The sequence below is a fragment of the Psittacula echo genome, assembly GCF_963264785.1.
Source record: "Psittacula echo genome assembly, chromosome: Z".
Classification (NCBI taxonomy): Eukaryota; Metazoa; Chordata; class Aves; order Psittaciformes; family Psittacidae; genus Psittacula; species Psittacula echo.
Genome location: NC_137742.1, coordinates 41,636,570 through 41,651,547, shown reverse-complemented (window position 1 = coordinate 41,651,547; position 14,978 = coordinate 41,636,570). Strand labels below are relative to the sequence as shown.

Here is a 14,978-nt window from a genome sequence, read left to right as displayed (position 1 = left end):
ATGTATCCACAGTTTGTAGTGAATCTGCAGGTTTTCCTGACCTTGCATGTTTATCGGGTATTAGGCAATTGGAAAATATGCTGTGCTTTTTGGTTGCTTTATCCTTCCATTTTGTATGGGGTCATGAATCGTCCAGGAGATGACAGGCCAGTCTTCTGACTTCCAAGTTTCTGGAATGATCTGTGGGCATTCTTGCTCTGTACAAAGGCTGTAGAGGAGAGAAAGCAGCCTTACTATTTTATGCCTTTTTGGTTGATCTTTTCCTCGGAGATCTGGCTAGTGTTTCATTCTGAAGACTGATATGTTTTATAGAAAAAAGGTGGCTGATTTAGTTCCTCCTATAACTGGAAAGATGAAATGGGTGTTCAGCATTACATGTTTTTTCCCTGAGTCCCATAATTACCCATGTGGTGATTCAGTGAATTACGACTTTCAGTAAATTTGTAAAACCCAGCTTAATCTAAATGTACAAAAAATGGCTAAAGCAAGCAAGTACTTTGTAGTAATGTCAACTCATTAAGGAAATGAAGTCTTTTGCAAATCCTAGCCACAATTAACATAGTCCTACAGAGCCAGAGAGCAGAGCCATTTATTGTGATGTAGACACTTACGGTTTTGTACTTTCTCAGTAACCTTGTTAGAAACACTTACAGAAGAGGTGTTACCATTCGAAGGGAACAATTAGTCTCTCCTAGAGGACTGAATCTTAGTCTCAAATGTAATAATAATCTAGCGGTAATTGGTGTTAGTTAAATACTAATATGATTACACTTTCACCATTGGAGATTACTAACCTGTGTGTTGTGAAAATCTTATGCAACTGCACCTGGTGGTACTTATGACCTTTGTGAAGTGTTTTCACAGAATCATAGAATACCAGTGTCCTGGGTTCAGCAGTAGCAGTCAGTTTTTCTCCTTCTTAGTAGCTGTTGCAGCGCTGTGTTTTTGACTTTTGGCCTGTGAACAAAGCTGATAACACCAATGTTTAGACTGACCAAGGACTTTGTGAGTCTCATGCTCTGCCAGGGAGGAGGAGGGGTCGGGAGGAAGCAGGGACAGGACACCTGACCCAAACTAGCCAAAGAGGTATTCCATACCACAGCACATCATGCCCGGGGATGTAACTGGGAGCTACCCGGAAGGGCACGTCCCCTGGTCGGTCGGGCTCTCTTTTCTGGCGGGCGGTATCGTATTCTCTTCCCTTGTTATTTCTCTTATCATTATTATTATTGGTGGCAGCAGTAGTGATTTGTGTTATACCTTAGTTACTGGACTGTTTTTATCTCAACCCGTGGGAGTTACATTCTTTCGATTCTCCTCCCCATCCCTGTGGGGGGTGGGGGGGAAGTAGACTGCGTGGTTCTAATTTACAGCCGGGGCTTAAACCACGACAGTTCTTTTTGGCGCCCAACGTGGAGCTTGAAGGGTTGAGATAACAACAGATCTGACCAAGGCACAATGCTGATTTATTGGCTCTCAAAGTTGTTTCTCTTGATGTCACAGTTTCTGTATGTCGTTGCTTACTTAGAGCCAGTATTTGCTGTGTTAGTGTTTATCAAGTGTGGGCCTTGGGCTAAGGTTCTTGTTTCATTGTACTTTATGGTAATGGCTTGTAATACGGGTGGGCTCTGGCAGCAGGGCGGGATGGACGTGGCCGTGGACTTGTACCTGGCCGTCCCGCTGCTCTTCACCGTCCTGGCCCTCGTCCTCGCCTCCGTCTTTGTGAGGCTGCGGGGAGCTGAGGGGGAGCGGCCCCGGGAGCCGGCGGCGGCCGAAGCGGCCTGGGAGAGGGGCCCCGGGGACCAAGCGGCAGCGGGAGCGGCGCCGGAAGCTGGCAGGGAGCGGCTGCCGGTCGAAGAAGTGGGGGTGGTCGAGGACGGGAAGGAGGCGGCTGCCGAGCAGCGGGAGGAGGCAGCGGAGGAGCCGAGCCCCGCGGCCGAGCCCAGCCCCGTGGTGGCCGAGAGCATTCCCCAGCAGCCGTCTGCCGAGCCCCGTGAGCCCGAGCCGCAGGAGGATGCAGGAGACCACGCAGCACTTTCCAGCAAGGCAGAGGAGGAAGATCTGGACTCAGAAAAAGGGAAGGTGGTGGTGAGAGAGCCTTCAAGCACAGCAGCTACACCAGCCCCAGTGACAAGTACAGCAGCATCATTTGAGAGTTCTGAAGGTTTTGAATGGCCTTTGGGTACCCTTGGGACCTGCCTGCTGATTGTGATGGGGATCACCGTGTTGGCACACACACAGAGTGAGTTCTACCCACGACCATTTTGTCTGATCCCAAGAGTTAAGCAGAGTCAGGTTTGGGTCTTGTCTGGGTTTAGACAATACAGGGGGACCGAGAGGTTTTCCCCAAGGCTGGACAGCCATGAGTGTCACGGTGTGTGGGACAGTATGGGAAAGTATCTAATCCACTGGGCCCCTCCAGTGCTTTGGAAGCGTCAGAGACGGAAGGCAGCTGTGTGGAGTCCCCAACGACAAGTTGCAGAGACTGCTGCAGGAGAGGCTGAATTATTTTGAGCCAGATGGGCCCATGACACTTCAGGCCATCAGGGCAGAGATGCAACATAGAGATGGGCCCGTGATCAAGGGGTGGACTTAACAATGGACACTTTTGCCCAGGTTATTCATGAGTGTGAAACATGTGCTGCAATTAAACAAGCCAAACGGTTAAAGCCTCTTTGGTATGGAGGACGATGGCTGAAGTATAAATATGGGGAGGCCTGGCAGATTGATTATATCACACTCCCACCAACCCGCCAAGGCAAGCGCCATGTGCTTACCATGGTGGAAGCAACCACCGGATGGCTGGAAACATACGCTGTGCCCCACGCCACTGCCCGGAACACTATCCTGGGCCTTGAGAACCAGATTTTGTGGCGACATGGCACCCCAGAAAGAATTGAATCAGACAATGGGACTCATTTCCGGAATAACCTTATAGACACTTGGGCCACAGAGCATGGCATTGAGTGGGTATATCACATCCCCTACCATGCACCAGCCTCTGGGAAAATCGAACGGTACAATGGGCTGTTAAAAACTACACTGAGAGCAATGGGTGGGGGAACTTTCAAGCATTGGGATACACACTTACCAAAGGCAACCTGGTTGGTCAACACCAGAGGATCTGCCAAGAGGGCTGGCCCAGCCCAGTCAGAACTTTTACATATTGTAGAGGGGGACAAAGTTCCTGTGGTGCACATGAAGAATTTGCTGGGGAAGACAGTCTGGGTTATTCCTGCTTCAGGTAAAGGCAAACCCACTCGTGGGATTGCTTTTGCTCAGGGACCTGGATATACTTGGTGGGTAATGCGGGAAGATGGGGAAGTCTGATGCGTACCTCAAGGGGATTTGATTTTAGGGGAAAACAGCCAATGAACTCAATTGTATGCTGTTGCCTGCTATGTAATACTTTTATAGCCCATCAACTAGAAGTCTGCAGGGCACCAGGGACTGGCCCTGACTTCCCTCCGACCATCATCCCAACAGAGAATGAACTTTGATAGAACCGGACGAGTTCTACAGTAAAGGAACGATCAGCATCAGCAGGCAACGATCCAACACTGCACACAGCCTCTCCTGCCCTGAAAGACTGTTACAAGAGATGGAGCCCAACATCATGGACCGAATGGACTCAGTAGCTTTATAGGAATTGGTCCATGCACTAAGATAACAGTGCACTGAGATGAGAGTGAGGGTATATGGAAAATGTGGGATCTGAGCATGATGTGAATGGTATGGAATAAGGGGTGGATACTGTCCTGGGTTCAGCAGTAGCAGTCAGTTTTTCTCCTTCTTAGTAGCTGTTGCAGCACTGTGTTTTTGACTTTTGGCCTGGGAACAAAGCTGATAACACCAATGTTTAGACTGACCAAGGACTTTGTGAGTCTCATGCTCTGCCAGGGAGGAGGAGGGGTCGGGAGGAAGCAGGGACAGGACACCTGACCCAAACTAGCCAAAGAGGTATTCCATACCACAGCACGTCATGCCAGGGGATGTAACTGGGAGCTGCCCGGAAGGGCACACTCTCTTTTCTGTCGGGCTCTCTTTTCCGGCGGGTGGTATCGTATTCTCTTCCCTTGTTATTTCTCTTATCATTATTATTATTGGTGGCAGCAGTAGTGATTTGTGTTATACCTTAGTTACTGGACTGTTTTTATCTCAACCCGTGGGAGTTACATTCTTTCGATTCTCCTCCCCATCCCTGTGGGGGGTGGGGGGGAAGTAGACTGCGTGGTTCTAATTTACGGCCTGGGCTTAAACCATGACAACCAGGTTGGAAGGGATGTCAAGAATCATTTATTCCAACCTTTCTTGGCTAAAGCATGACCAAGACTAGATGTTCCAGCACCCTGTCCAGCTGAATCTTAAAAGTGTCCAATGCTGCAACACTTCCCTGGGGAGATTATTCCAATGACTCATTGATCTCTTTGTGCAAAATGTCCCTCTTGTGCGCAACAGGCATGTCACAGGACTTACTTGTACCTATTACCTCTTGTCTTTTCCATGTGACTCCTTGCAAAAAGTAGTCTCAGTCTTCTTTGTTAGCCACCTTTTTTTTATACTGCAACATGGTGATAAGGTCTGCCTGACCCTTCTTTTCTCTAAGCTAAACAAACCCAGTGCTTCAGCCTTTCCTCACACAGCAGGCTGCACAGTCTTGTGATCATCTTTGTGACCTTTCTCTGGGTCCTCCACACCCTATCCACATCTCTTTTGTATAGAGGGGAGCAAAATTGAGCACAGTATTCCAGGTGTGGCCTGACAAGTGCAGGTCTTTTATGTCTGCTGGTGATGGCCTTGTTGATGTAACCCAGTTTTGAGATTTTCAGATTAAAATAGCATGTTATATAACACAAAAATCTAAAAGTCAGTATTGTTTTCTTAGAGATATGAATTAATGAAGATTTTTATCATATTGGATCTGGCTTGATCTATTATTTTACCAGAGATTTTGTAAATTACTCTGCTTAGAATAACAAGAAAGAAAATTAGGATGAATATCCAAAACGTAGCATTCGTCGTAGAGGAAAATATGCCGAATGCTTTAACAGTTGAAGTTACCTGAGATCACTGAAGGACTGATTTGTCTTGCTTCATCTGTCTCTTTGTCCTTTTGGTAGAGAGGGAATGGCTTATGGATGCTTCATTTCTGTTTTCCTACATGTTTTTCTGTTGTCTCCTTTGTCTTGAAAACCTGTATTGTTCTATAAATGTTGATTGCCAGAAATGTTGGCTGAAGAAGTTGTTTCAGTTGATGGAAGTATTACAATAGGTATGGGGTGAATAGTGATAGAAGTGGTAATTCAGGCTGTTAACATGGAATTAGATAGTCTTTCAAAGTAACAGTAATGTTAATCATCAATTTATGTTGGTTTTATTTGATAGGCAACAGCTTAACAGTGATGGCCAGGTAACCTAAACCTTATATATAGAAAACAGGAAAGCTGGACAGTAGGTAGAAAAATAATCACACCCTTTTGTTGCTCCATACTATGATTTGCCGTAGCCGAATGAGTCTGTATTAGCTTTGGGCTCTTTAGATCAATTTCTTCTATAAACAGTATATACAATGTGCTGCTTCAGTTGGACCATACCATGGCTTTCCTTTCCTTAAGTAAACAATGCATATATTCCATGTCATAGGAGGGCATCTCATGTTTCATACAGGAAAACTCTCTTTATATACTTAAATTTTATAACTCAGCTAACTTTCTAACAGTTACTCACACTGAGTGAATAAGTTATCAGATAGGACTGATATAACATGGTCAGATATCATCTTTTTACTCTTCTGTCTTAACTTAAAAAACCCCTTATTGCTATCAAAACCTTTCATTTATAAAAAGAGGATTGGAAACTTCAGTATAGAATAGTATGATAACTGCAACAAAGTACATTTATGAAGATGTGGATTCTGTATTTAAATTGTACACTGAACCTTGCCTGTCTTCTCCTTTGGCATGACTCACGTCTCTTAACACTTGTAAGAGAATCTGCTTGGGATGACAAGAAGTTACTTCATTGTATTTCTAATGCTGTGTTAACAGCAAGAGAGGTAATCCAGCTTTTTTTCAAGAAGGGCTATAGTGATAACATGACCTTTAAAATGTAAGTTTCAGAAACCTTTTTTATTATCTATATAGAAATTCTGAGAAAATTCTCAGTAAAAGCTTGCTTGAATGTCCTGGTCACAGCCCTGTAGGAGTGACTTTTCAGTGTTTGTCTTCCATGCCTGGTGCAGCTTAAAAGTAAGCAAGCCAGCAAGAAAATTCATGGTTTTGATGGCAGTATACAAATAAATTTCTTATTTATTTAGCAACTTCCCAAGCTTTCTCTGAGTCCTACTAAACAAAACCCAAAAACAACAGCAAAAAAGCATCTTAAAATCAGCTAGAGGAAAAGCTTTGCTTGCTGTGTCTCAAGCATATTGCTTTCTCCTGTGGATTTAAGATCCCAGAGGCATTTGTTTTGAAATAGACCAAGTATTTCTGCCTGGTCTTCCCTCATATAAACAGATTGTAGGTAGGTAGGTTGAAGTGCTGATTTGGGAAATTACAGAGGCTATATCAAAAAGAATATAAAAATACGAACCTTTTCCTGTGCCTGCTACATTGATTGTGGCCACTGTGTAAGGCTCAAAATGGTTCATGCACACACGGAGAGAATACAGGCTCAGTCCCATTGGCTGGCCCAGTTAGTCCCTAAGAAGCATCAGAGCTGTCAAGAAAGCTGTGTTTTATTAAGAAGATAATAAGAAAACTGATGAAGCCTAGAGATTAAAAAAAAAATGTGTACTTACACTAATGGGTTGTGGCCAGAAGAATATTGGCAGAAACACCAGCATAAAACTATATTAATAATGCTAGCAAAGCTCAGAATTAGTTTTTAACACTGGCAGTAGTTTTATGAGGGGAATGAAAAAGGAAAAATCATCATTGTTTTGGTATCTTCTCAGACTCCCTGGTTTTAGAATCCAATAGTGTTCCCAAAATTCTATTTTTGTTATTCTGCAAGTATTTAAGATGCTTGTAGAAATCAGTGAGGTATCTCTTAAATTTGGGAGATGTGATTTGCTAAAAAGAATTTGTAAGATTTCTGGCAAATAATATTGAATCATTACAAGTAGTCTTATTCCCAGAAGGCCATGGAAAATGTTTACTGCTGATGTAAAAAGTGTATTGAGACTGAAAAGCCATATTCACTATCTAGATTTTGTTCATGGAACGTTGCATCTGCACTAGGAATTAACATTTTAATGACCAGTTTCAATTTGGTGGTACTTACATACTCCTTCAGTTTTGTCTGTTGTTTGGGGGTTTTGGTTTTGTTAGTGTTTTTTAATGCTGTGATAACAGTTACTGGTGTCCCAAAAGAGAGAACTCTTAAGAAGGTACAGTTTTCTCAGGGAGAACAAGCTTGACTTGTTCTTCTTTTTCTTTTTGTCCACACCCCAAAAATGTAAACTTTTGGGTAAAGTAAAAGGATTAGTAAAGACTGAGCAGTACTCAGTAGCATTTGTAGTTGCATGGACTGGATTATTGATGAGTCCTTAGATTATTTTCTTCTTTTTTTTTTTTTTTTTTTTTTTTGCCATGTTTGAATGCTAATATCAGAAGTTAAATTCCAAATTTGCTATTTATATTACTGGAAGGAAAATAACTCCAGTAATTAGCAATAGCAACACCACACATTCTACATTGTTGATTCTTCTTCTGCGTTAAATTTATGCATCTCTGTCTCAAAAGGTTTCACTAGAATTAGTTTTGATTTGTATCAGGGCAAATGGAGGGAAAAATTAAGCCCATAGATGAGTTCCTGTATTTTCATCTTTGTCTCTGCCACCAGAAATTGAAAGTCAGCAAAAGATGTTGCCTTGCAAAGACTCTGGAAGAAAGAAAAATTGTTGTCTACAGGGAAGTGTAGTACCTCTGGGAACAAGAAGGCATAGCTGAAGATTAATAAAGATTTGAAACCTACAATTTGCTATTAAGAAAGAAAGTAGAGAAAAAGTTGTGGCACAGCTCTGTTACATTATCTCAGCAATTGCTTATTCCTGTAACAGACGATATTTAGACGAGCGTTCAAGGAAAGGAAAAGCAATGCGAATGAATGTTACAAAAAACATCTATCACATGATGAATATAGTCACGATGATGTGGGAGGTAGATACAGTTTAACCAGTATCATTTGATCAGTTCTTTATATCCCCTAAGGAATAATTGTTATGCATATTCCATTCCATTATTTGTCTGTTACTATTGTCCATTCTTCTGAGGTAAAATTAATTGGGCCCAGCCATGTAAAATACTGTTAACAGCAGTCTTTTGAATAAAAATAATCTAGACGATATGTAAAAAGGTAGATAGTCCAAATCTAAGCAATACCACAAAAGCCTTTTCTAAAGCTCTTTGTGTGTGGTGTGGACTAGACATATTTGTCATTGAGTATAAGCAGGGTTAAGTTGTAAGAAGCATGATCTTATTTTAATACTAGGCCAAGTTGTTGAATTGTTTTCTTTTCAAGACAAAAAAAAAAAAAGAAAAAAAGCCCACAAAACCCAACAACAACAACCAAAAAAAAAAAACCCAAACAAAAACCCACATGAACAAGTTTGTTAATATGCTCTACACATAATGTGAGTCTTCTAAGTCACTGGAGTCTTACTTAGTAAAGGATCAATTGTTTTGATAGCAGTTGTTTTAAATTGTTTTAAGTCCAGAGTAGGGCCACAAGGATGATCAGAGAACTGGAGCACCTCCCTCATAAAGACAGGCTGAGAAAGTTGGGGCTGTTCAGCCTGGAGAAGAGAAGGCTGTGTGGAGACCTCATAGCAGCTTTCCAGTATCTGAAGGGAAGCTATAGGGATGCTGGGAATGGACTCTTCATGAGGGACTGTAGTGACAGGACAAGGGGTAACGGGTTCAAACCTAAACAGGGGAAGTTTAGATTGGATATAAGGAAGAAGTTCTTCACTGAGAGGGTGGTGAGGCACTGGAATGGGTTGCCCAGGGAGGTTGTGATTGATCCATCCTTGGCGGTGTTCAGAGCCAGGTTGGATGAGGCCTTGGGTGACATGGTTTAGTGTGGGGTGTCCCTGCCCATGGCAGGGGGGTTGGAACTAGATGATCTTAAGGTCCTTTCCAACCCTAACTATTCTATGATTCTATGATCTATATGAAGGGGTATTACTTTTTTAAGAGAAGCAGCACTGATATGAAGAGCAGTATATTGGTAGGGTGCAAATGGTCATTGAGTCTTCCCAGGGAAGCAGAAGCACTGCAGAAATGCTGTTTGTTTTTAAAAAAGTGAATCAATTTTTTGATGGATGCAGCTTCTTGGCATATATCATAGTTTATTGAGTTTTGTCAAACAGTGCGATGTCATATTAATTGTATGGCAGAACATACAGAACTGATAAACCAATGCAAGATCTGGGACAACTATGTAGTATTAAGTCAAGATAAGAGAATAAAGCAATTACCATTTAAGATTTTGTCATCTACCAAGGTAGAATACTTGAGCACCTGTTATAGAATGTTTAGGGAACTGTCAGGGAAATACTTAAGTTATGACAGATTTAAAATGAAAGCTTTTGAATAATAAGTTAGTCTTTTGGCTCTGTTAGCGTTTTGATATCACTTAGCTGTAATTTTAGAGTTCAGGACAAAAACAAATGCCTGAATATATTATTTTATCAGTTTGTCACAAGCTGTGGGAAAATATTCAGGGCATCATTCTTTTGGAAGTACTAAGGGCAACAGAATACAGAACTAAGCTTGATAAGATAGAAGATAATTAAACTACCCTGTTTCACAAGAACATTGGGCTTGTGTTTACATAGTAGAGTACCATTTCTTGTTATTTGCTGTGAGAAGGTAGTGACTCTTCATGATTTGTCAGACATTTTGGACATGATCTGGAAGAAAGTATGCTTTGTTAGGACTTTGGAGATTGGGGCTCTGATAATGAAGAACGTATGTTCTACTCACCCCTAAGACACACATTTTTCATGTTGAACTTGAAGGGGTTTATTTCTTCTAGAGTAAACAACTATTGCAGCATAATACTTTCAGTAATGAGCAGTATCATCATTCTCCTAGATTATCAAAAAAGGGGTGAGGATTGTATGTGTGTAAACAGAGGATGAATTTATTAGAAAATAACAACAGTCCTTCCAACATATTTTTACCTAAATTAAAATAGAAAGAGGTTTGTGTCATCACCTCAAAGACTGGATATGAGACTTCAATCCCTCAAGGTTATTTCCTTGACCAAGTTTTCATCTGCTGTCTTCTCTGCATGTGTGTGTATGTATGTTTGCATAGGTATGTGTTTCTAGACAGATATATATGCTCATGTATTTGTTACCAAATTTTGTGCATAGTACTGCCAGGACAAATTGGAAATAATTTTGCTGTATTTCTTTGGTAGTTCTGACTCCACAGGCTTTACCAATATTCTAAGTATTTAGAAGGTGTAGGATTTGTTAGGGATTATTTCCTATTAGCAACCCCTAATTTTAGATGTTACTTTTCAAGAAACTCCATAATTTATAGTGTAGATTGAAACCAGAGACTATTTCTAATAATCCTGCTTTTCTTCTTCAGTGGTAACTTTAGTTACACTTCTGGTAACATTAAGATCTTTTTATCAATTTCTCTGAAAAGCAAATTCCTTCTCTCCTTCCCATTCTGTTATCTACCATCAGATTCTAAATCTGTCATACTGGTTAACTAGTTATCATTTAAAAAGCATGTTTTATATACTCTTAAGATTGTACCTAAAAAATTAAAAATTAAAGCTTTCTTCAAAATTATCCTAATTAAATAGAAATTTTAATATGAAAGTTTCATCTACCTCATCTAAATATTATTGGATTGGGGTAAGCATAGTGTGAAATAAGGACCCGTATTTTATTTAAAACCCAAGTTTATTACTTCACTTTTTGTCATAATATCATATTTAACACTGTGTTTGAACACACTTTATCATCATTCATTTGTAATTTACTCAGTAGTCTTATTTATTCTCATTCATTCACCATTGTCTTTAAGGTCTTCCCCAATAAATCAGCAATAATGTTTTCTTCCTACATCATCACTAAGTTCATTCACATGGATACAGATTTTATTAAAATACCCATCTTTGAATATTTTGGAAATTTACTGTCTTTTCTATTTATATGTTGTTCAGGTGTCCCAGCTTCCCTCACTAATAAGTGGTTTCACTGGTAGAATGGATGTTAGGTATTTTGTTTAACAGTGTCTTTTAGCATGAAAAGTAAATAATATGCTGATGCATGTTGAGATCTATATACTTTACATTAAAAAGGAAGGTTTTTTTCTGTTTTAGCTTATTTCAGGAACTGAGGTTGTCTTTTTTTTCCATCTTCCCATCCTTCTTTGTGATACTTGCTTTTTTTCAAATTGGATATACATGTTGGGGCTATGGCCAGTATGAAAAATTAGTCTTGTTAATCCCATTCACTGTATATGAGCTATCTGCAAACATAGAAAACGAAATAAATTTTACTGTTTTGTTTGTTTTGAATTAGGCTCATGCACAGTTAGTTCGAGAAGTCGATGTAGAGAAGGTGTCAACTTTTGAGAATCCTTATGTAGATGCAATAAGAAGCTTATGGAGTGACCCTGGAATTCAGGAGTGTTACGATAGACGACGGGAATATCAGTTGTCAGATTCAACTAAATAGTAAGTACACGGTGGCTACAAAAAACTATGTCTCATTCTCTCTTTCTAACAAAGTAATTTTTACTTTTTAGGTTCTTATACTATATATCTGTTTACATGTTTGTATGCGTATGCAGCACAAACATACCTGAATTATATACTTACTAAATTGTTTTTAGAGGACACTTTAAGGAGAGGAGTACATCTAGTGCAGGATTGTGTCTGTGGTTTTTTTGCAGGGTGTCAGTTTGTGATCACCTGAAGATTCTAACTAGGCATGGTTAGTTAGTGATGGTTTTGTTTTCTTTTGTTATACCTGTTCAAGCCCTTACTGTCCTTCAACATACACTCACAAATGCAAGCTGGAAATCGGAGGTCTGGCATGACATTTATGTGCAGAGTAGTCTGAGGGTTCTGGCCTAGCACAAGACTTCATATGGGATTTAGTCAAGATGAACTCATTTGTATCTTGCTGATGCAATTTAGTCAGCTGAAGAACAACAGATACATGATGTAGGTCTTCTCTGATTTGCTCCAGTGCTGTCACCATACCATGTTCTTCTGCCATGTTTGCCCTATGCATAGGTTCCTGTTACTCTATGTAGTTTGCTGTCCTGTGAGCTTGTTAGCTTCCCAACCTATCACTTTTATCATTTCTGTAGGCATGCTTTGGTGCAAAGTAGTGCAAAGCACAGTGGGATCTCTCTTAATTGTTTGGATTCTCACTTTCCCCATAAAGGTACCATACTGTGTTTTGTTCTTTAGTGTTAAGAAAACAAATAGAATACTGCATAAAGTGAAAAACTGTAGAGTGCATAAAAGGTGAAAAGAAAATTTAAGAAACAAGTTACTGACAATGTACATTCACATTGTTTCCATACTGAAATGAGTGTCAAGCATAAGTGGAAGGTGAAACAAAGCTTGTCTTACACTTTGGATTTCTTAGATTTGTAGGTCCTAACTTTGTTTCCACAACAGATGTGATGCTGTTTTTAAAGTTGAAATACACATAGGTATTCTGTGTGTGTCAGAGGATAAAACCAGAATTACTTACTCTCCAAAGTAGGAAATAGTAATCTAATGCTACTTCAGATCAGATTGTGCTGAATACCGTAGTTTTGACCTAGGTCTAATGAAATTGTCACTATGTGTATCTTTTTTATTAAAAATAGCAGGAAATAATTCACAAAGCTGTAGAAGCAAATTGCCAGTCATTGACTTGCAAAAGGCAAATGTACTAGTTAATTGGTTACTTTTCAAGCTCAGCTTGTTTGGCAATTTAACATGAGTTTTTGCAGATTTGGTAACTTTAATCTGTTATAGTTCATAATATGGATTTCTGCAAAATCTGTTTTAAATGAGAATTGTGAATCACTGTATATAAGTCTTTAGAAGGGCCTCCCTTATATTTATGCTTGCAGGTAGGGTTTCTTCCCGTAAAAGCAATTAGCAAAAACTAAAGGAATGTTGTTCCAAAAATATGTATGTATGTTTGTATGTTTGGCAAGAAAACACCCAAACAGAATTTTCTATCTGTAATTCCTGTCCCAAAGCAAGAAAACAAAATGCTTAAAAGTTACTGCTGAGATTCACAAGGCAGTAAGCTAGAATAAACTCCCTTGTGCCCAACTGATGTTGTGAGTCTTGATAATTTCTTCTGACCTGATGGGTAAACCAAAATGGTTTGTTGTCCACCAGATCTCTTGTAAGCACGTGTCAATATACTTTGTGAGAATGTGTCAGTATTTTTAAACATGTCAATACCACACATGTTATTCATGCATCTCTTGCATGAGACTCTCATCTTCACAGAAGTTTTTTCCCGTGTTTTTATAGTAGTCGTATTTTCGGTCTGTTCCCTATATTGGTTTTTTTTCCGACACATTGTCTTCCTAAATCTCTTCCTCTGTATTTTATGGCAGGGTTTTTTATAGTTTCTAAACTCTGTTTTTTAATATACCCTGTATGTTTCTATACTTTCTGTCATCTGTTGACCTGCTTTGTCACTGTTAGCTGTGCTTTTGATGTTTTTACACCCACTGCTGGTACCCTGAAAAAATACATCAGATGTGTGTTTATCACAAGATGGGAGGGCAGGGTCTAAGAAGGAAAACTTCCTGCAGCCTAGAGGTTGATTTGAACCACTTAGCGGCTCAGCAAATGCATTCCATTCTCTTACCTTGCAATTGAATGCTCCAAAGTTCAGATATTAATGTTGTTCTGAAAAGCAATTTCTAGATTTCTGTGTGATAAAGTCAAGAGCACATCAGGTAAGCGGAGATTATTCATTTCCCATATAAATTACGGGATGACTAAGCCACCTACTTACCACTAAACCACTTCCCTCTAAGATTCTATTCACTGTGTGAGACAGCTGTAAACCAACACCACACTGCTGATTGCCTTAAGTAATAGCTGTGTGCGATGAGATCATTCAGCATGTACTCTACAGGGTGTCAGGACCTTAACCCAAATGTAAACAGGGTACCAGTCAACAGTCTGATTATGTCATGGCTTTTCAAAGTCTGAAGAGGGGAAGTCAACAGTCTTACTGTTGTCATAAGTAAGAGTTCACATTTACGTCTTCAGAATATCACTGATTTTTTACATGGAAGACAGAGATGAATCCTAACGATGTCTGCTCATCAAAGTTCATGTTCCACATTTCATGAAACCATTGCATGAATTGTAATGCTTTCCATCAGAGTTTGAAGGTTTTTTGTAACTTCAGCTAAACAATTAATTTCTTCATACCTAAAAAAAGATAGCATTATGCTTCCATGTTCTACTTCTGAAACAGGTGCATTTCACTGGAATTACTGTGTGCTGAATAGGATGTGCTTAGAGGCACACAAGGAGAAGAATCACTGTATGAATCTTTAAGTTTTTATACTATAGCAATTTACTCCATTTGGTGGTACTGCCTCTAGTGATCAGAACATTTATTCTTTCACTTTGTAAAGCTGTAGGGAATTCTTACGATATCATGGGTCTCTGTGAGCCTTTCTGAGGACTAATACTGTTCTAAATTGGGACCTGCTCTGTGGCTGAGACTGGTAAATTATGAACAACTGCCTATATAATATCTGTGTAAAAGTCATTTGTTGGGGGCAAGAATAAATATACTCTAAGATACATAAGAACATCACTATTTAATAAACATTTTAATACAGTTCATTGATTTTTTTTTTTTCTTCATTTGTAAGAATGTACTCACAGGCTCTGAAGCTGTATTTGGGGGCAATTTGTGTTGCGAAGTGGTAGATTCTGCTTTTATGTAGCTTTGCAGT

At 39.8% G+C, this 14,978-nt stretch overlaps 1 protein-coding gene across 1 annotated transcript in view; it reads left to right on the top strand.

The window, feature by feature from the left end:
• The window catches only part of LOC308231375 (guanine nucleotide-binding protein G(q) subunit alpha), a 129,171-nt gene that overhangs the window by 87,560 nt on the left and 26,633 nt on the right, over positions 1-14,978 (top strand). The window contains exon 3 of the mRNA XM_080636703.1: positions 11,555-11,709. Within this exon, the coding sequence (XP_080492829.1) occupies positions 11,555-11,709 (155 nt within the window). The remainder of the gene's footprint in view (positions 1-11,554; positions 11,710-14,978) is intronic.